At 38.3% G+C, this 22876-nt stretch overlaps 1 protein-coding gene across 4 annotated transcripts in view; it reads right to left on the bottom strand.

Moving 5' to 3' along the window:
* Positions 1-191: 191 nt before the first annotated feature.
* The window catches only part of CNOT10 (CCR4-NOT transcription complex subunit 10), a 37085-nt gene continuing 14400 nt past the window's right edge, over positions 192-22876 (bottom strand). Inside the window, exons 9-19 of one of the 4 annotated variants that reach the window (XM_059818622.1) lie at positions 22203-22352; positions 20846-21048; positions 16888-17009; positions 16066-16242; positions 13347-13427; positions 8233-8346; positions 6229-6359; positions 5419-5454; positions 5180-5307; positions 2022-2097; positions 192-400 (exon numbers count right to left, since the gene is read on the bottom strand). In XM_059818622.1, the coding sequence (XP_059674605.1) occupies positions 246-400; positions 2022-2097; positions 5180-5307; positions 5419-5454; positions 6229-6359; positions 8233-8346; positions 13347-13427; positions 16066-16242; positions 16888-17009; positions 20846-21048; positions 22203-22352 (1373 nt within the window). In that variant the 3' untranslated portion in view covers positions 192-245. The remainder of the gene's footprint in view (positions 401-2021; positions 2098-5179; positions 5308-5418; positions 5455-6228; positions 6360-8232; positions 8347-13346; positions 13428-16065; positions 16243-16887; positions 17010-20845; positions 21049-22202; positions 22353-22876) is intronic. The other 3 variants (XM_059818623.1, XM_059818624.1, XM_059818625.1) reach the window with 3 other exon arrangements.

Genomic DNA, 22876 nt, shown 5'->3' with positions numbered 1-22876 from the left:
CTTTTTGGTAAGTAAACTGCCACTCACATTCAAAACAGATACCAACCTCTCTGTTCCATAAAATGAAGAAAACAACCCTCTCTTACAAACACCTCCAAGCATGCCTTTTTGTTTACATGTTTTATTAAAAATTTACATAAATGAACACACTCCAGCAATTGGGGTATGCAGGTGTCCTAGGTTAAAAAAAATATACAAAATCCCCAGCCCTCATGGGCAGGGCAGCAGCAGGTTGAAGTACAACCTCACTTCCTTTGAACAGTGGTGAAAGCTGGCATCTGAATGGGCTGGATTGAGTGGACTGGCTGAAAAACAGGCTTCTTCCTCATGTCAGAGAGTGTTTTCACAGAAGGGAGAAGCTGGTTTCTCTTGATGATCTGCAGTGCCAGCTGCGTGTTACCTACAAGACAACTTTTGATTAAAAAAAAAAAAAGTACTTTGTATGACTTCTGAATGACTGTTCTAAGAACAGAGCTGACAAGCCAGCCCTCAGCCTAGGCCATGTACACAAGCAGTCTTCCTATTCAGGGAAATGCTGACATGGACATTCAAAGCATTAGACAAAAGTAAATTTGAGAAAACAGTATTGCTTGATTCTACCTATTCTTAGCTGGAGACATTGAGCTTTTACCTGAGAGCTGGAAGATGCCAGAGCACCTTCTGAATTCCTGAAGGGCACCTCTTCCCTCTCCTATCTGCATAGTGAGACTAGATCTCACACAAAATGCCTTTACAATGTGACATTACAGACTAATGCAAATGCCAAGGTTGTATATAAAATATGTTTTTAAAACAAGAAATCTGATTTTCAACTGTATGCATGGTCCATCAACTAAATACCAATATAAATGGAAAATTCATTCTTTGTTAAAAATTAAACCTATGAAATTGTAGGAGAAAACCCACTAAGTTCTGATAAGAGGGGAAAAATGTTCTTTTCAAATACTTTTCTTTCACTAAAGTTTTAGTTTCAGAAGAGATGCACTGTTTTGTTGCCATTTATAGAACAAAAAATGTTTTTAGCTCCTTTTGGTTATATACTTAGAATGGGGTGAGAGACATAAATCCCACTTTCTATTCTCTTCTGCACTATACTACTTTGTTGCAGAAAGAAAGGTTTCCAGAATTCCAACTTAGAAATATCTTTAGAAGAAAAGCTTTGTAGGAGTCTCAATTCTGAATACAAATACTCAAGTCCTCTGCCTGCCTGCAATGCAAGAAAACTGAAGGGGAACAAGCACACCAAACGTTTCACAACACTCAGATATTAAGCCCCAAGGGGCACAGGTCCACAACCATGACAGCTTCAATGGTGCAGCTGCACCAGTCTGCTCACGGTGCACAACTCAAGTGCCATCTTTCCAGTTTCCCATTATGCAGGGTTTTTTTCCCATGGAAACACAGTGAACCTTCAAAAGGAAGGATTTTGGAAGAGAAAGTTATCAATATTACTAGCTTTGTTACAGTACTTGCTACATAGCCCTTGACACGGCTTCTTTGGGAAACTTCAACTGCAGTTGTCTTTTAATGAAAAGCCTTTCAAGCCCTCTTTACAGTATAAACCTCATCAAGGGTTTTACTGAGCGTATCCAAGACTGCTGATTTCTGCACAAAGTATAGAAGATTTCAGCTCAGAAGATGAATGTTTAGGAAGTCTGGAGTGGTAAGAACGGGACTGCAATAAGCAATGGAAATGAAGGATTTCCATGTATCCTTCATGCAGATACATGGATCCATAGCAGCGTAAAATGGAGACAGGGCCTAAAGGGTGTCATTCAAAATACTGTCACAACTTATAAAGACTAGGAATGATGCCTACTGCCCTCCTCCCCTTGTATCCGAAATCTAGGTCGACAGAACATTTGAAAACTTAAGAATTTGTTTTACCATTTTGCCTATGAGGGCTAGCTGTAAACTTCAAGGAAAAATCCAAAATGTTAAAAATACCAAGTTACATTCAACATTGCAGCTTACATGTTAAATTAGAGATTTTAATGTTGGGAAAAAATTCAATTCCTTACCATTCTGTAATTCAAGATAAACAGCCAGCAGAATAGCTTCTGGAGGGATCTCCTTGGGGTGGATCAGTGAAGCAGCCTTATTGAAAAAGAAGAAAGGGGTGGGGAGAGAAGAGTGCTTAAGAGAAACAGCCAGCTCACAGAAAGCACCTATTGACAAGACTGTTACCATCATCTTAGCTAACAAAAAGAAGTAACAATTCATAAACTAAGAGAAGATTTTTCAAACTAATACACTCTATTAGGTTTATGCATGCAAGGAGAGACTGAAAGATTATCTGCCTTGCAAGACTGTTTCACACTAATTAGCAGCACCATCTGCTGCATACTTATGTTAATATGAGTCTGTAACTCTTGGGCCAATCTACTGTGTTTTCCTGGTGAGATGACAGGTGAAGAAGGTACCCTCCACTGCTCCAAAGTTCAGAATATAAAGTTAACAAGGATCATTCATTAGCTTTCCATATACAAGTATTTTTCAGCTATGAAGTCAATGAAGCTGTCTTCTACAATAGCTCGGGATCCAACTCCCTACTCTTGATCTACAACACACTGGGTACATGCCATTGATTTAATTTGGCTTGAAGGTCCCTGTGCTCCACCTAACAGGTTTCCTGAGCTGAGAGCCTCCAGAACAACACAGCTCTGCAGAACTGCCTCCAAACATCCCAGACAGGTCCCTGCTTTCTGCCTCACCAGTTTCTACATCCAGACTCACACCATGTATCACCAGACTCTTCTTATTTCCTTCAGTTCAAACAGAAGGGCCCTCAGCACTTTTAAATCTTAGTAGGAAAGGGGTGGAGAAAGTAAGGGGGGCTGTGTAGGTGGGAAAGAGAACAGGCTACCAGGCCTTTGAAAGGAAAATACTATTTCCCTCCTCCTTATCCTTTGTCTTCCCTCTTCCAAGGTCACTGAATATCGTCATACTGGTATTTAAGTGCCACACCACTGGTTCTGCATGGTAATGCCCAGCCATGAATAGAAAGAAAAATGACCGAGTAAGAAAGAATTTCTGTCCCAACTGCTGAAACTTACTATTTTCAACTACATTTCAAATGTGAACATTTGATAATCCTAGTACAAGGATGACTCCCATGATCTCAGTCAGACTGAATCCTGCAAGTCCACCTTTTCTTTAAGTGTCCAATCCAGAGGGCAGGAAAAATGCACATTTTTCTCTATAAATTTGTACAACTAAATTGTAAATTGATCCATTTCCTGAGAAAGAGAGGACATATCTACACAACTGACAACAAGGTAACAGGACTGATTCTGTATCAAAAAAATGGGTGCAAGAAGTTGATTTGCTACAGGGATACCTGGTTGTGGTACCTGGTATCTGTCTGCATCTTTTTACAAAAAACAGATGGTAGAGATGCTCCCTCAGAAGAAACCACTTAGTTAACAAGCTAAGTAAAAATCAGCTGATCTGGCCATCCACTAAACAGCAAAGAAACCATTCTACACAGTGTTTCACATCTGACAGTTCAAGATTTAACATCCAGTAGTAACATGGGATCTGTTCTTCTGACAGAGGGGGAGTGAGCAGCTCCTGACAGACCTGATCTCACCAGGAGCTCATACTGGGGACACAGTTTGACCACTAATAACAAAGCATCCTTCTCGTCCCTCTATAATCTGCACCCCATAATCCAGAGTCTGAACTCTCCTTATGGCGTGACAGGAAGTAGGGAACATAAGAATTAGGAAGACTGCAATGCAAAGCACATCACTTCCCTTAGTCCTTAAAAAAAACCCACAAAAAACCCCCACCACCAACCACCACAAAAAACCCACCCCAGCCAAATTTGGAAATACCGCATTCATCAATCCCTGCTTTCTCCCTTCCTGCAAAGGTTAGTCTCTGCAAGCACCCTGGCCCTGACCTGCAGTACAGCTCTGGCTCAGGAACTCTCAACTGCAACCTAAGTTTTGTTGTTTTAGGAAGTCTCTCTCAGGTGCTCTTCAGAATGTACAACTGGTAATTATCCGATTTTAAAGCTACCTTAACAAGCAGTTTTCAGCTATTACCCCAAATGCCTCAGCATTTCAGCAAATAAACCTAGAATCTCACTTGTAAGTTAAACTTTGTAATACTTTTTTGGCCTTTATTCTGTCACTCAGTGGGGCCCAAGTAGCCATGGGAGCCACACATTTCATGTCAGTGAAGGATACATGCTCTCCCTCACACAATGTAACTGCACACACAGAATAATTAATGTGTGCATACTAAAAGGACTGAGGCTTCCCAAAAGCACTGGATTTATTGTAGATGCAGAGACCTACAATACTTTACATCCACAGATGGCCTTACACACCTTTGGGCTTTACACATGTGCTACAGAGCCCAAGCACAGACACCTGCCCAATCTTAAGAGGCCTCAGGAGGAAAAAGTACAAGACAGCTGCCTTAAGCAGTTGAGAACTTCACAGAAGTTGAACCTGTTCACCTATACAACTACTATGAAGTAATTTGGAAGACCACTGTTTCAGTTTGCAGCTCAACAACGCATTTGATTAGTCTTCCTGACAGACAGGAATGGCTGCAGGAAGAGACAAACATACCACCATTGAAAGAGATCCGTCCCAGCCATAAGGACTGAATGACACAGGCCAAGTGAAGACTGAGAGTTTCAAAAGCAGTACTTGAGAATTCGCGGGGCAAGAGGCAGGCAAGAAACATACTTCCAGCAGAATTGTAGTTTGTTCTCACCGCCCTAAAGTTAATAGCTTAGATGGTGAGTTGTTAACTGATTAGAGAGAAGTAAACTCAATGCCCTCAAGAACTTTCTCCTCTGAAATACAATAATTACTACTACACCAGTTAAAAAAGAAAAACCAAACACCAAAACACACCAAAACTTAGAAAAAGTGAAATGGCTTCCTATTCATATTCCACTGTTTTGATATGATCTGGGAAAAAAGAAAAAATACTTCACATAGTGGTACTGAACTATTTACACAAGTGAGAAATTTGGAATTCCTTTATTTTATGTTACTAATATAGGCTGGTTCCTAATGACGGAAGAGAGCCGCCATCTCAGCAAAGTCTGAAAATAAGCCTGGGCTATCAAATCACCAGGATTTGCTGTGATCTAAATGGCACTTTGAAGGATGTACATTTGTTCCTAAAGCTGTCTTGAGATTGTTTTCCATACCTGATGAAGACACTTTCGAGCTTTGTCATATTCACTCCTCAAGCAGTAAGCACTTCCAAGGTTAAACAACATCATTGTTCGTGCAGATGTGACCGAACTAGGATAACACTGTGGGGTCTGCTTGCCAGCTGCAATTAAAAAAAAAAAAAACAGAAAATCACACTTTTTTTCATACCCTTTTATTCCAAATCGGCCAAGTAAGTTCCTGTACTCTGCTAAATATGGTGGCTGGTACTTACAAGGTTCCATCGCCTCATTCTCTCCTTTGTCAGACCCTACAAAGAAAAAAAAAAACAAACACAAAAACCATCATGTTCCATGAGCTTTTTGTATTATTTTGTAATAAGCTTTAAAAGATACAAATTTGCTTCTTCCTTCATGGCCTGACATTACAAAGGGAAAACATACCAGTTTGCTCAAGAGTTTATGCCACTTAAGAATTCCTGTGTTCAATGTTTTGCTGTTAGATTTGCAGACAAGTACAGTGAAGTTTAAACTGAAAACATGTCACTGAAATCAGTGCTGCTGTAGACTTAACTATACAGATGGGCTCTGAAGTATTATTCTGTTACAGAATACACACTCCTGACTGGAAGCAATGCAAGAAGATTAAGATACATATTAACTAAGTTCTCCCCACACCTCTCTCTCACTAAATGCAGTAACTAGACTTCACTGGTACTCCAAAGCCTGGTTCAGAGACTAAAAAGCTGGAAGAAAAGGTATGAAGCCCAAAGTTAACCATAATTGCACATTTAACAAAAGCAGCTTTCAAAAGTTACCTTCAAACAAGCCAGAATGCTACAATATACAGTTCTATTTATGTTACAGAATTAGCCACTTCAAAGGAATGACAGACATGCAAAAGACAAGCCAAACACAAAGTAGGAACTAAAGCCAGGAAAACAAAAACACAAATAAAAAACTCCCAAACAACCCACAGCCTTAAAACAAGATGTCTTAATCATCATTATATTTGTATGCAGAAAGTTACAGCAGGAAGGCAGCTGAAAGCATAACCAGTTCTAGTGAAGCGTGGATTCATTAACCTTGATCCTGCTCATTTGAAGAAATCCCAAGGGAAACATCAGTGACGTTCTCAGGGTTCAAGTGAGTGATGGCATCAGATATTCTGTCTAGAGAGATGAGAGCTTCTGCTGCATACAAATGCCCAAGAAACCTAAAACAGCAAAGGGTTAGGTACAAATGTCAGCATAACAACCCCCACAATTTGTTATGTAAAATAAACTGAATGCACTTTTTAAATGCAAGCACACAAAAACTAATACTTGAAAAGTATTAGTATCTTATAAAGTATTGTCATAATACCCAATTCTGCTATTTACTGCTTTTAGGCACTAATGTTGTGAAAAAAATCTGCATCTGAGTAATGATCATTCATGCACAGGAATTGCCATTCCAGAAAGATAGTACCTTGATATGGCTTTAATCTCAGAGAATTAAAAAAGGAATCCTTACAAAAACACCCCAGGATACCGATACATCTATGATTTGAGGTGTTAAGTGACTTTACATTCAATAACAAAAAAAACCCCAAACAACGAAACAACAAAAAACCCCAATCAAACTAACTCTGTAAGACAGCTGCATTGCTAAGGACAGCAACTATACAGGACCTGCCCATGGGGCACAAACATCCTTCCAACTGCAGGTTTTGCAAAAGAATTAAGCAAGTGATGTTTGATACTTGTAGTTCAGCTCAGCTAATCAGCAGCTTTCCTTTTCAACTTTGGAACAAAAAGAATCCTGTCAATCGAGAGCATAGTTAGCTTGCAAATATTTGATCTGAAATAAAAGTTTAGCAAAAAAGTTCACGCTTCTTCTATGCAGCTGTATACAGTACATTTCAAACTGACAGTACAGTTGGTTGTCATGAATTACAGAACAGGAGGTAAAATATCAGTCAATCATGCAAAATAACTTCTGCAACTTAGATCTGATACAGCAAATGTAACCTTCTACATGCAATTTATTTCACTTAAGAAAACAGGAACAGTTCAATATTCCCAATCTGCACAAAAGCCTAGTTTCCTGGGACCAAGATACATGGTGCTCTGTCTTTGCAAAAACCTGTCATCTAGCATTTCTTGCATTACATAATGGTAACACTGCCTTCAAAATTATGTTACCTTGCAAACTCCTCTAATATCTTGCTTATACAATGTCTGTGCAAAAAGATGAGCTTCTGCAGTAGTTTGAAGCATGGAAGCCAAAGAATTTAATTGGCATGGAGCATTTTAGAGTATGCTGCCAGCATATAAAAATAAGCACAAATTAGCTTGCTTTCCGCAAGTACATTACCAGTTTTGAAAAATATCCTTACTCCTATGAAAACCTCTCCTATATTTTATCCTATGTATGACATAGGAATTGAACAAAGTCAGGATGGGGCTAAAGTTGCCTTTTTTGAATTTGCAGAGATGTATGAGAACTGGTGGGTAGAAACAGAATGAGCTTTGAGTATCTTTCAAAAAAATACAGTGCCAAATGAGAACTGAAAAAGAGAAACTGAAGAATGGAACCTATATAAGCAGCAGTAGCAGGTGAAGTAACAGCCCTGCACATCCAAGATGCGGTACCCTACTGACTGAGCAAACCTTCCCCTCCAAAGCTGTAGTTTCATAAGTGAGCTTTCAGCAGCATGCTGGCTTAGGCTGATGTTGTCCACCCCCAGCTGCTTATTCCTGCCCCTTGTGCTGTGCCAACAGAAGCACGTGCAGCGCCACAGTGAATCAGGACAGAGATCTGTCGGTCCTGCCACTGCATGGGACCTGTGGCTGGAGATGAACAAATAGCAACAAAAGCAGTGATAGATTCCGAATTACATGGAATTCATACACAAGAGAGGGGACTCGCGTTCCTGCTTGTCAATCAACATTTAGTCAGGGCTTCAACAAGAACAGGAGTGGGGCCAGCAATTCTTTGCATCAGATACAGAATTGGCAAGCAGCTACAGATGTTGGAAGCTTCAACTCAGAACTCTCCAGCAAAAAGCAGGGCTGAGAAATAAGAAATGGCCACGTCAGACTTACTTAAGGGACCCTGACAGCTTTGGTTGCTGAAGAAGTTTATCTGCGTGATTCAACGCCATAAGGTTATCACCCAAAGCCAGAGCCACGTAAGCACTACACGCAAGTATTGAGCACCTGGAGGGAATAAAGAAAAAAAGAGAAAAGGGAGGAAGGGAAAAAGCCAATATGTTAAATGGAGAATCTGTGATTCCAAATGCAGCTGTAAGATGGATTTCTTGTTAAGTGCTGAAGAAATAAATCATAAACTTTCAATAATGTCTTTGCATCAAACCATGAAGTAAAGGAGCTAGTGTTTTGTTATCTATAGCCTCAATTGTATTCTCTGAATTAGGAGATACATACATTGCATTCTACCAGTATACACCAAGGACCACCACAGTGTGCTCAGTAAGATTTTGCAATTTTGACCATAAATAACAGATTAAAAAAAGATGGACCTCACCACATGTGTCATTTTTCTCACGGACAGTCTCTCTTTCTCACCTTCTTTTTATTCATTTTGCCTTGGACTCTCATTTGTGCTTCCCTGCCCTCCCCTTCTGCTGCAGCAAAGGGTAGCAGATTTATGGATTTCTACAGCATACAATCCACAGACACATAGTAGCAATCAATTAAGTTGTAACATATTTCACTCATATTGTACTATGTTTGCACACAGGGAGACAATAAACACTGGAGAATTTGGTGTTTCCAGTTTTGTGTTCAACTGAGAGCTGTAATCTGCTGCCAAGACTCTGATTGATATGTGGCATTTTGTTGCTGTTACAGACTTTCTTCTTATCTTTCCAAAACCACAAAATCTCTGACAGTTCCTGTAATGAAATCTGAACTACTCGCATTTTCCATCTTCAAACAATAACCCCATGTCAGGATGCCATCATTAGGCCAAGCTTCACACTTTGTAATAACCCTCTCCCCCCTCCCAACACAGCACTTGGGGATATTTTCCACTTCGTAAGACATCATTCAGTGCAGGCTGCCTTGTCCTCAGGGCACAAGCCTCTGCCCGCGACGCCTTGCTGTGAGCAGAGACTCTGTCCTTCTCCAGGGAGAAAGAGCAGATCCTCTTAGCAAGGCCTCACGTTGGGAGCGATGGGAGAAGAGCCTTCGACTCCCCCACCAGTAGGTGGGCTATTACTGTGCCAACCTTCTGGCAACTGTCAAGCTCACTTTCGGTCCAGCAGTAAGTCATGTTAATTCGTGGCAGGACCTGGGGTGCCTTTATTCCCCTTTCCCAGGAGGCATGCTCCTTAATTATGCACAAGCAGGATAAGCAACTTCTCCAGTGTTTCTCCCTACCCCCCACTTCCTCTCCACCGTGCCTAGATGTCACATCAAATCTGAACACATACAAAAGCTTGAGAGAGGGAGAGGAAAGCTTCCCCAGCTCAAGTCCCAAACCTAAAATACTTCTGAAAGGTTGTGACTGGGGAGGGGGAAGGACCAGGGAAAAAAGTCTCTGTAATAACAGCCTGCTTCTAACTAGCTTCTTTTCGTCTCTGCTTCAAGGAAGCACAGCTTTTAAACCAGCAAAGATGCTAAGTGTCACCAGCTAAATACCCTTAGACACAAGCCAAGGCCTGTAGAGTTGGTTGCTACTACCCTTTACATCTATGTGTGTCTTCTATTCCCCACAACTTTTTTAAAGCCTATTTTTATTTCTGGAAGTGCAAATTCAAACACAAGACACACTCCAATCACACAAGAGGTTAAGTCTAGCAAAACTGAAACCTACTCCTCTGCTCTAAGGACTCATCACTGTTTAAGCCATGGAAGAGCTGCCAAGATTTTTTAGCAACAGCCATCTAAATAAGAGGAAAATATTCAGGTTTTCTTCCCTGCAGTACTGTTCTTGTGCACTTGGATCCATTGTTGAGCCGGCTAAACCAAACGCTCAAGAGAGCTGACAGCTAACCGGAGCAGAAGAATTGCACCACAAGGGAAAAGACAAACTAGTTTTTCACCCCAGTCAGGATTCTGACAAAACTCCACAGGTTGCCTTTGAGCATGGCAGACTTCCAGCATCACTGAGCCTCCGCATGCTCTAAATAAAACTGGCTTTGCACTAGGAAAAAGAAAAATGTTTTTTTAAACTGCCAGATTATGTCAAACAGCCTCTTGTGTAGGTCTAGGCAACAAGATTTGTCAGCCCACACCGACTGCAAGTTTACAGAACCCAAACTACACATCTGACTTCGCTTCTTTCTCAGGCAAAGGGCAAGCCAGAGCAAATCCAGTTCTTCAAAACTTACTAAAAAGGCACCAATGGCACTTCTAAACCATTTAGAGAACATCACTAATCTGAAATAATTTAAAATAGCTAAATAAGATAGTTTATATCTACTACCGTGCTACTTTTTATGTTTCAACGCAGACAAAACAAACAAAAATATTAAGAAACACAGAATGCAGACAGTGCTTACTCCATGGGGAAATTCGGCACCAGCAAAGGGGAGATGGGGGAGAGCTATGCAGTGGCTGACTAAGGAAGAAGAGAGTGAGGCAGCTACAGATGGTAATCATTGGGAGCTTCCAGTATCATGACAGGGCTAAACAGAGCACTGCAATCTTTAAGTAGACAAATGAGGCAATACTGGGTAGGTGTGGAGAAGAGGCAAGGTATATTGGTGAGCAATGGTGGTCCTTACAGTATTACCTGTGAAATTATTAGCAATGTCAGTGATGCTCCTGGAATACCATATACAATACTAGGGTACGCACACTTCAAAAATACGTAAGTAAATAAAATAAATAAAGCACAATGATGGACTGGAGATGGCCAACGGAAGAGTCAAAATTAAAAAAAGGGTAAAATTGGATCACATGCCTTATAGGAAGGGCTTGCAGTTCAAATCTATTCAGGACAAAGTGGCTCATCAAACTATTCCTTTAGCTGCTTTGAAGGGGAAAATTAACATTTTCAAAGTTATTCAGTGTAGGGAGAAAAGGCTATAACAAGGTCTGGTGCTATCTATCTCAACTTTTACAATAAAATCCACAAAATTTTCCAAATGTAGCACTGGGGTCTACCGGAACTCCTTTACTCTTGATGTATCCTAACAGTATTGGGTTGTTATGGTGCGCTGAAACATACCACAGACTGAGAAGAAGCAAGGAGCAAAATTGTTTAGAAGAAACTCAGAAGAAAAAAATGGAGTTTCTACTTCCTATGCATAAATTCTTAGCAATGTTTGGTTTCCTGAGACTTCTGCTTGTTGCTTTTAAAACCTTGCAATCGAATTACTGCTTATTAGGAGAACAGTCTGTTCAACTAATTTGTACACAAGTACCAAACAATACATATGACAAATAAGCCTTTTCTAGATGATATTTTTAAGAACTATTTAGGGGCAAAGTCAGTCAGTCATTTTAAACTCTTATCAGGAGGTACAACTGTACAAAATCATGCAAAAAAAAGCATTTAAGTTGCCCATTTCAGTTCTAGAAGCAATAGAGGTTTTTCAAACCAGTGACTTAACAGATAAAAAGTAAATCTACTAGACACCTATTCCTCAGGATAATCCTTGCCAATGTTCAGAATTTTTCCTTAATTTTCCCTGACTAGACAAGAATTTTAATTTTCTCACTTAGCTCCTTAGTGAACAAGACTACAGGTATATACTAACATTTGAGTATAACATATTCTGCTTTCCACAGCTATCTGCAGAAACCTAGAAATCATTTTAGCAGAATCACTCTCTCTAGGCATGTCTAGTCCTCTGGATTTAACCACCAAAGAAAGTACTGCAAAAAAATAAATCAATGCTTTTCCTTTCCTCATATGATGTTCTTTACCAGAAGCAATGTAATTCTTGCTAAAGTGATAAGTTTTTCCTGACATGTTGTCAGGTTTCATCAGTAGATAACAACAGCTGATTGTGAAAGAAAAGACTATGTATTAAAAAAAATCACAATGTGACACCATGTAATTTTGACATGTGGCAACCACATTTTCAACAGTCAGGAGAGGAAAAAAAAAAAACACAAACCACAACCAACCCACATCACTGGTTTTAATCCAGTGCTTTCTATTTTGAGTAGCATACTCCTGTACCCTTTCAGAACAAATAATCAAGGTCTCACTAACGTCTCCTCATGGATTCCTGCTAAATTGCTTTTAAATGAATACAAGTAGATTTGCTACACATAGAGGAGCAAAGTAAAGATTAAGCTGGTCATTATAAAAAACACAGGTTACCTGGGGTTAGGCTGGAACAGAGTGTTTACCCAAGAGTTTAAAGTGGGAAATTACTGTATGCTTTGTCCATAATGGAAACTTAAAACAGATTTCTTTTTTCTAAACAGGTGTAAGCTTTATAGTGAGAGAGATTTTCAGCGGGCTGGCAGCCACCTGAAATAATTAACGTTGCCAGCAAATAATAATCATCTTGGGGAAAAATAAAGAGGTTCCATATAACATGATACTTATTTAGACACATGGGAGTTACTCTGTTTGGAGAGCACTCAGACTGCTGAACAAGTAGTTTAAGGATCTCTGAGAACATGAAAAAGTCTACAGTCAAATCTTACTTATGTTCTTCCATGGTGAAGAAGTCAAATGCCTGGAAAGAAGCAATTTTTCTTTCTATTTTATGAAAACTATGGATTTACTCCTGCTGAAAGGAGCACTGTTCTTACTTGAAAGCAACATAGCTGCTTTTATCACTTTTTTTTTTCCCCATACAACAAGCATACAATGTTGTGGGGGCTGAATTCCAAACTAGCTTTACCAAGGTCTTAAAGGGAAAAGGTACCATACAGTAATTTCCACCCCTTCCACCAATCACAATAGCCATTGTCAGGTTTTTAGCTTTGTTGTTTATGGGATTTGATTTTCTTAGTTTTCCCCAACATATAATGCCAAGCCTATAATAGTGGGATCTAACACAAACTGATCTACCTTCTGAATTGAAATTCTGGATGGTTACTACTTGTTTATACTCAAAGCCCAGAAGAAAGAAAGCAGACACACATTTGAGAAAAGGCATCTTTAGATTAACAGCTACAATTCAACGTTGCAAGTGCCTAAAAAAAAGCTAGGAATGACTCCAGAATCATAGCACAGTTTAAGAGTGGGCTCATTTAGTGGTGAATATTTTATATTATATACTTGCCTTAAATTTTCTAATTCCTGTTTCTTCAAAGGCGAAGAAGGTGGAGCTGCAATGAATTTATCCCCTTCATGACTTTTATTGCTAGAATAAAAACAGTGTATTAATTATAAGGAGTGACTGTAAATAATTAATTACAAAATTCTCAGTGTAATAAGCATTGGTATTTATTCACTCCATTTAAACGGACAGCAAAAATTCTGTAGCCTAAAAAACAGGGAAATGAAGCTATGCAGACATTGAGGCACACACTCTTATCCTAACTATTCTACTTGAGAAGGAAGATGGGAGACATTTGCTGGGAAGGATTTGACTGATGGACCAAACAACCCACACCATTCCCCACAGCTTTGAGTAGTATTTAAGTTCAGCGCAGGACAAGAACGTTAAACTGGAGAGATGCAGAACTCGCTGCATTTGTAGCCTCTCTTCTTTTAGCCTGTAAGAAAAGCAGTAAACTAGTTCTCTCCCTAGACGTCTTAAAAACTAATTACATTACTATTCTAGAAAGATAATCTACAAAGTGTTACAGCTTCCTTCAGATTTCTAGCTACCCTTTATTTTTATTATTATTTCAAAATGTCTTTTTTTAAAAAAAGAAATAAAATTCTACTTTCTTAAAGTTACACTTGGCTTTTTTTGGGGAGCAAGTATTCACTCTGTTTAAAAAGTATGCAGCTTTGCTCTCCAATAAGCTGAAAGAACCTCCTTCTGGAATAAGAATTGAAGAGAAGGCTAACAGCTGCACCTTGGCAGATAGAAACACTAAGGTTTAGAAACAGATAAATTAATCGGAATTGAAACTGAGTCTGTCCACTTAACAAGAACGCTTTAATTGATGTAGTTTCATATCTATTTATTACAAACAGGTAACTTAGACGTTCAAAAAGATAGCAACAGACTCCAAGGAAACCTGTACTCAATACTGTTGTAATGTATATACTTAATGCCTTTGCCAAAAATTAGATTTAAAAAAATACCCTTAACCACTGAAAGTATTCACTGTTTTCTTGTGAATAAGAGAAGAATCTGCCTCAGAGTCAGCCTGCTCAATTAGTGGGATTTGCTTCAAAACCATCCTGTTCAATTAGTGTGATTTTCTTCAAATGCCTTATATGTTTTACTGTTCTCTCACAGAGGGTCCCTTGTCAGAAGGAACAAATCCTTAGAGAACCTTTCAGAATGCGACACACAAATTCAAGAACAGCCTGCTTTGTTGCTGGATATTTTGAAATTGGCAATGACCACTGGGAGATATGAGGGAGTCTATTTTTATTTTTTCCTTTAAGCTGAAGCAGCATCTGGTTTTGAAAGCAGAAGATAGTAAAGGATCTTCCCATACAGGGCATGTTTTCCTTTCCTCACTCCTACAAAAAAAAAAAAAAAAACCAAAAAACCCACCCCAAAACAAAAGAAAAAAGGATGTCTTGTCTCAGTAAGGGCCACCATTTTGTTTTCATCACTGCCCCTTAGTGAACCCCATAAGCTTAAAATTGAAGTCTCATTTAAACCAGAGAAGCTTCATGTCAATGGGCTGCATACAGCTTGCCAGGGGAAGTTAGTTCACAACCTCCAACCTCAGTAAGGAAAAAATTAAAAAAAAAACCACACACACACCCCCCACCCCCGACTTTTATAAATCATTTGGGCACTTCACAGGAAAGATTGTCTTTGGGAAAAAAGGGTTACAGAGAACAAATATTGTTGTAGCAGTAGCAGCCACTGAGTCCCGGCCCCAGTCTATCCCCAGGTAACCTCAGAATATATGGGGATGTATCTTGTGCCTACGCAACACAGCCTATATGCAGCCAATAGTGACAATGGATCTTATCTTCTTAAAATTTATCTGTACTTGGGTCTAACAAAAACACTGCGTTTTTACATTACTCTCCAAGTAGTTCAAGTTCTAACATACCCACTTTTTCCAATTAAGTTATTGTAACTCTTCCCTTCTCAAAACGGTCATTAATGAAAGTGCAAGCTATGGCCAAAGTTACTCTTCAAAAGGAAGTTCGGAATGCATCAGAATCAATGCAAGAAGTTAAAACACCTTCCTGCTATTTAACATTTGACATGCATTGTCTACAAGTTACTTTTTCTGAAGCTTTAAGAAAAAAGAAGATATTTTTCTTAACTTTTTTTTAAACACAATTTATTAAGCAATAGCTCCATGCTGCTTCCCTACTTATCTTCTAAATCTAGTTACCCATCTCTAGTCTAAAACAAACACAACAAAGCATACTAGGGCTGATGAATGTCGAATCTGATCATGGGGAAATGTTTACAACTGAGTTGCTAGACATTTATATATTGAATCAAGTACATGGCGCACGTGCACACACACAAAATCACTGTAAGATGTGAAACTTCACTTACAATTAGAGAAATACCAATATGCACTGCAGGAGGGTGTGGGAAAACATTACATTTGCAGTACAAAAAATAAGATGGCCAGTGAAAAAAAAAAAAGAATTTCACTGCCTAATTTATTAAAGTTGTTAGGAAGGGTAAGAATCAAATCAGTATTTTATTCTTAAATTAGCATACCAGTGATTAAAACAGTGAGCAGCAAACCAATTTCCTTGGATATCCCAACACTGCTAAGACAATTTACAAATACGTTATTTTTTTCTGCTGGTCAAACAGGATACGTAGCAGACACAAACTGTCAGCCCAGAGTTACTTTGGACAAAAAGAAAGGTTTATACGCAATTCTGTTTACCTGCATGCTTCACTGCTTTCACTGTTTTCTGTATTTCCCCCCAGCTGATTACTAGTTTTAGATCCATTTTCCTGCTTTGGCTCCTGCTGATCTTCTGGCAGTAGCAGCAAGGCATTTCTTAGACAAATTGCTGCAAATTCCATACTGGCTACAGGTATTGCTGAGGACTGCCCATCACTTAAAGAGACACAGAAGTTAGCCAGTGAGTAGCAATCCTACTAAATTAAAAAATAAAAGCAGAGCTCCAGAAAGATCTGAATGCAGAGAAAACTTTATCCTAAAAAAGTTAAATCATGTTTTAATATAATACACTTAATTTATGAAGACTTCTGTATCTTGCTGTTCTTATATATGGAAAGTACACCACGATGCCCAAATAGAGTGGGCAGATTCAACTTCATAATTACAAGTAGCTCTCTTGTTTTTCTTGACTTTACTTCCTAAAGTTTTATGACAGAGCAACTAGATTCTTCGTGCAGTTTTCTCAAGTGGATTACTGAAAACATATATTTAAGTGAGAAAAAGAGGACAGATTTAGATAACTGGAAATATAAATTTCAGAGAAATCAGTTTTAAGCTTTAATGGCCTTCTTAGTTGCAATGCATACACAGTTAAGCCCTCTGCTGGCCATCACAGAGGAGGCAGCCAAATGATGTTTAAGTAGGACTCATCAAGCATTTTAGCATGCCTCTCTTCACTACATTAATAATTTCAAAATGAACAATTATTACATGACAGTTTTAAAAACTCCTGATAAACAGGTATGTATCCTTAACAAAGCTATGATAACAAAATAAAGAGCCGATGGAAAACATACTTACTTATAAACAACATTCTGTATTGACTGGGATGCTAGGACTATCTTACGGTGGTAGCCTTGACCTACTATAGATTGCACAATTCCCTTTTTGCTAGGAAGACCTTTAGTCTCTTGTTCTGATGTCTAAAAGAAAAAAAAAGGAAGACTAAAATATCAAGGCTGTTGAATGAGAGCTTGACAAAGTAAGTGAAAGGTAGAAGACAACTTTGAACCCTGCTAAAATGTAAGAATTAATAGTTTATATGGGTACAGTTTTAAATCTTAAGTACCATGAAGAATCAGGCACCTTCTATTGTCTTTGTGTTGCAGAGGGATTTTACTGCACACAGTCTAACCACAGATTAGTTCTGACAGCTTGTCTGATAGCCTACTGACCTAGTTTCTCCTCTGTTTTGAAAGCAAAAAAACAACGAACCAAGTAGTATTAGAAGAACTGCTAGGATATCGAAAAAGAAATCATGATCAGCCAAATAATATTCAGAATTGGCACTGTAACACTTGCCATTTTCTCTCCCTGCTTACTCAGCATTCAAAAAGCGCTCTGAAAAAGCTGCTCTCAAACCATTCCATGGGAAGCATGAAGCTGAATTACAACTTACGCAAAGTGACATTAAATTAACTTGTTTAACAGAGTTTTGAGTATGCAGTCATTCTGGGGGTCAAACAAACTTAGAAGCACCATAATTCTCTATCCCAAGAATTCTCTCTACACCATATTTACTGGGGTTTGTTTGTTTTACCATAAGCCATCTTAATAACTTTGTTGGTAAGCAAAGTTATTGATGAAGAGTTGCCGTTGTAAGGAAAAATTTATTCTAGATCTGTATTTTAAATATCTATCACTTTTAAGAAAATTTATCAGAATTTATTGTGAAGAAGAGTATTGACATGAAATGGCATTTACTGTCAAACAGAAAAAACCCAACACATATGCTTAGTTTGGATGTGAAGAATATTTTTCGAAAATGCATTTAAAAAAGTGCAGAAAGGGAATCACCTTCCATCTATATTTTATAGACTAAAATACTAAAGCAGGTGAAAGTTAACCTCACTAAAATTACTTTTCTGTAGGGTGTTCAGTGCATAAATATGAATCCATACTTTGATATCAAGGAATATTATTGCAAATTGAGTTACAACATCATATTAAACACATTGTTGATTTTAGGACCTCACTTGTCATCTTGCAAATCTATCTTACAAAACCACTGTCCTTGTAAACAGAATCCTAGCTTTGGTTTTTGCTACAAAACCCATGGTAATCCAGTCTCCCATACCCAGCTTTCCACTAGAGATGATCAGCTGCGTCTTCTTTATGTGAGACTTTTAACCAGTAGGACAGACACAGAGAATTGCAAAATAAGTATGGAGAAGGCTGTTCTTCCTGCATTCGCTGTGCTTTATAAAAACTAGAGTACTCAGAACTATCTGACAACAGGTAGCACATACACAATCAAAGTCAGTCCGTTTTTGACCCAACACTCTTGAAACTTCAATGCTGTGCCCGTGAAATGGGGATATAAGCAAACCTCTCCTGTAAAGCTATAAAGCTGTGAATATATTTCTTGAATTTTCTCAAATAGAGATACCAAAATAATGAGCACCATTGAAATTCTCAAGGGAAAAGTTATGGATTTTGTATTTGGAAGGATTTGGATAGTGTGCAGTAAATAAAGGCACAGAGGCCACCCAGGGAGGGAAAACAGAGAATTCAAAGGGGGGAAAAACACAGTGTGAATATAGCCATTTGTTCAGTTAATCCCACCCATTCCATGCACCGAGTGAAATGGGCATACTGTGGAAATAACTGCATGGGATCATGCAATTGTAGATTACATCATCACGCCCACACACATGAAGGCTGAATTACAGTTTCACAGGGAATCAAACACAGTATCTCTTAATTTCACAGACATACTATTTTGGTGCAGTTTTCTGTTCTAAGAATGAACGACCTTGTTCCCTCCCCTCTAAATTTTAACATATGGGCTTATCCTAAACAGACATAGATCAACAAGTTGAAACCAAGGTGAGCAAGAGGACATGCAATACGTCTGCTGTCAGTAGGTTTCCACAAACTTTGACAGCACAGGAATGACAAGTCTCAGCAGTTAGGGATTCAGTTCCCCAGCTTCAGGATGGAGAAGGCGGATCTCTGCTTCCTCAGCCTATGCCACTTTTAGGCTAGCCACACTACAGTCTCACCCCTCTCAACCTCTAGCAGCAATTGAGTGAGGAAATAATGAAACTTTAAATTAGTTTTGGCTGCATGAAGAGAAGGAATATCACTTGCAAAGATTTCAGTGGAAATAAGAGCGCATCTTGTTATCTTCATCCAGTTTAGTCCTATAATATGAAGTCACATCTGAATTTGGATAGTGGATTTACAGTGGACAGAATTAAAAAAGAAATTTAAGGAGTTTATATTACTTGTACATCAAGAAAACTGTAAATATTTAATTAAGAACATCCCAGGAAGGAAGCTTCTCTTTAACCAAATACTTTTAGTAGTCCTCTACAAGAGTCTTTGCATCTTCCAATAAAGTTCTAGGACATAGTGCTATATTTTGGTTTTAAACAAGATTATTCACCAGTCTGGTCCAATAACCGTATTCATTAAAACATCAAAAACTAACCTTACTGTCTGCTAAAACAGTAGCAACATACTTTCAGTCGTACCTGTTACACACTAGTACGCAGCCTTAAAGTAGCGACAAAGGATCTCTACTGGATAGGTGTATGTTTTATCCTACTACTCCAGCTAAAATTTAAGCTAGAACCTCATCGTTTCGGAAGTGGTAATGTGATTCCTAGAGTCTAAACATAAAAATCCAGGATGCTTCAGTAAAAATTTTTCCAAAAAAAGAAGAAAAACCACCCTTCCATCTCAAAGTATTAGCAACAAAAGTTATCAAAGTTGTTTCTGTGCATCAAGCCTCAAAGTGAGTATCAAACCTCCAAAAGCAGCCACAAAAGTTTTCCTTCCTTGGGTACTACAAATGGTCACTGACTCCAGTCTCACCTTGTTATGTCTGCAATCCAAGGACAGAAATCCTTGGAAGTACAGAACTTAGTACAGAGGAAAAAAAAAATCTTGAGCAAGTTTAATTCTTCTGTTCACACACACAAAAAAAGACAGAATTACCTGCGGGGTTTTTTTTTTTTGTTTTCAATATATACCATATATTATTTTATATGGGGGTTTTGTATATATAATATACATAAACCCCAAGATTTCTCAACCAACATGAAACGAGTGTGGAAAGCTGAGGCATCATAAAATATCCACAAATAGTAAGTCAAACTATTAATGGTAGTATCTACATTTTAAGTAGAGAGCATTCACTACAGAAAGAACGTATTGCTGCCTATTATAAAGTGATGCCTCATTAGATAATAATTCAAGTTTCTTTCCATATAGTATCTTTATGTTTATTTCTAAAATTATTTCAAGACAAAGTAAGGTAAACCATGAGATGACTTGGAGAAATCTACTGTGCTTCAAACCAATTCAGGATTACCCATTCAGACTATGAGTTGGAATGCCAAAGTGGTGTGATGGTAAACTGCCAAAACAAAATCATGCTTAACCAGTCTCTCCAGCAAAAAACTTGTAACTTTATAGATGAGCAACTCTAACACCCACTTAAGTGCTTTTGTTTCATCTCACACCAATCTTTTGAATAGCCTACTCAAATTCTTCTGATCTTAGAAAAGACAGTTAAACACTGGGTCTCAAGATACTGTTTTTATGGTGGTTTTCCTCTACCTGTTGCAGCTTCAAATTAAACACGCAAACACACATATACACAAAAATAATTAATCTGGACTTACACAGAGATGTTGCAACTTTAGACCTTTAAAATGCATAGTTCAACTAAAGGTATTATTTCTTCCCTTCTGTGATCACATGTATTTCATAACTACAATCAAAATAAGGAGTTTGCAAATCTACTTACCCCTTTATTGGCAGCAATGCAGCATTCCGCTATTCTCAGCCAAAGACGAGGGTTTGAGTGATAAACCTGGACTGCCTCAATCAGGCATTCAAAGGCAGCTAAGGGCCTCCCAATATGCAAGAGCTGAATTCCACAATTGTAGAGCAACTCATACCGTTTATTAGTCAGTAGTGTACACATGGGTCTCCCTGAAAATTTTTTACCTGCAAAAAAGGATTACATCATACTGGATGTGCAGCTCAGGAGGGCAGAAAATATAACTCTGGGAGGAGGAGGGAAGCTGTAGGAAACACCTGACAACTACCAAAACCTCCTTTCATTGCAGAAATTCACTAGCCTCCCTCTAAATAAATTCCTTCCACATCAAAGCTGATACTGAAGACAAATTAATTGTATTCCTAATAAAGGCTGAATTACATTAAATGCTAACCACTTACGCTCATTGTCACTCAAGCTAAATGTTATATAATAATACTGAATCCCAGATTTGTGAGAATACACATCTTTGTTCCTCATATAAATTCCAGAAGAAACCCACTTTGCTGTTAACGAGCATAAAACATTTTCTGTCTTCACACTGGTACTTAAGACTGCACTTAGGTACAGGGCCAGGGGAGGAACAGGAAGAACGATAAAATGCATTATATTAACTAGATTTTAAAGAAAGTGAGATGAAAAAGTTCTCTTCATCATGAAATCATTTACTTGGAAGAGAAAAAAATCTTATTATTAATTGAAGCTAGAAAACTTATTATAATGTTTGTTTTCTTGTCTTTTGTAGATAGATAAAACTAACCATAAAACTAAACAATAGATGAAAATTTCTCATACAAGTCTGGGAATTGTTCAGTAAGAAAGTTTGAGAAATACACCATCTTCCAAATGCTAATTTAACAGTATAGCACTCTACATTTTCTGTATCTTCCAAGTTAAAAAAAAAAAAGCAAAAGAAACACAAAAACCCCACACATCCTTCAAGTCTTGATGATTCTACCTACTGCCAGCAGGACTATAACTAACATCTTTAATGATGCATAATTGGTCACAGAAACTTTATTTTGTCATATCTCCCCGACTGATGGTCAAAGACTATAAATGAGGGAGAAGTAATTGCCCCAGCTCCGTGGCACATAGAAGAAAACAGAAAAAAGAACATATTTCATTATCATCTATTTCTGGCAACAGCAACTATACTCTGAAATCAAGTTACAATCAAAATTATCACCCTCCTTATCCTGTCCTCTGCAAAGAGATGGAACAGGAATTTTGCTGGTAATTACTGAAAGGTTCTATCGTCTATTTTCTTGATTTGCCCACCCCTCTTCCACCATCTATTTTTATCTCTTAAAAGTCTTACCTGGATCGGAGCTGCCCGTTCCTAGCTGTGCACATGCATTATCGTTTTCTTGCAAGGCTTTTTTGAAGTAAAAAATTCCTAAATTGTGCTTTCCCATTGCAAAGTGAATGCAGCCAAGATTGTTCCAGAACATACACCTTAAGCATTCACCTGAGAAAACAGCAAAAGAACATTTTCATAAACTGAAAAATGTCACTGAGCCCATAAAATGCTCCTACCACACTCTCATGGGTCAGCATATTATGGTAGTTCATTAAACATGTTCTTCAGCAAGATGTTAATGTTTATGCAGTTACATCCCTGCCTCACAAGCATTTTAATAACCCACATTTCTGTATACCATTCTAGTTCTCTTGAACAGTTGACCTGAAATGACCTATATATAAGCAGCCACAGATTTCCAGATCTTATGCACCATATTCTAGGAGAGCCATATAAAGCCAATTTGATAGACTGCAAGTTGAAGAAAGTTCTCCTGGAGGTTTTTGTAGCATTTAGCATGCAAGCACTTCAAGTTTGCTAACAGATGGCTCTTGTAAAAAAAGAAATTCTCAAATTATGTTACCTGCTTAAGTTTTAAAAAATAAACAAATATGTCAACCTGACCATACAAGCAGGAAATGCACTCTCCTTCCTAAATATATCATGTTCAGGTAACACTAAGAAGCTCCTTC

Source organism: Gavia stellata, chromosome 6 (genome assembly GCF_030936135.1).
Source record: "Gavia stellata isolate bGavSte3 chromosome 6, bGavSte3.hap2, whole genome shotgun sequence".
Taxonomy (NCBI): Eukaryota; Metazoa; Chordata; class Aves; order Gaviiformes; family Gaviidae; genus Gavia; species Gavia stellata.
The sequence above is the reverse complement of the archived record's forward strand: the minus strand, read 5'-3'. Positions and strand labels throughout refer to the sequence as shown.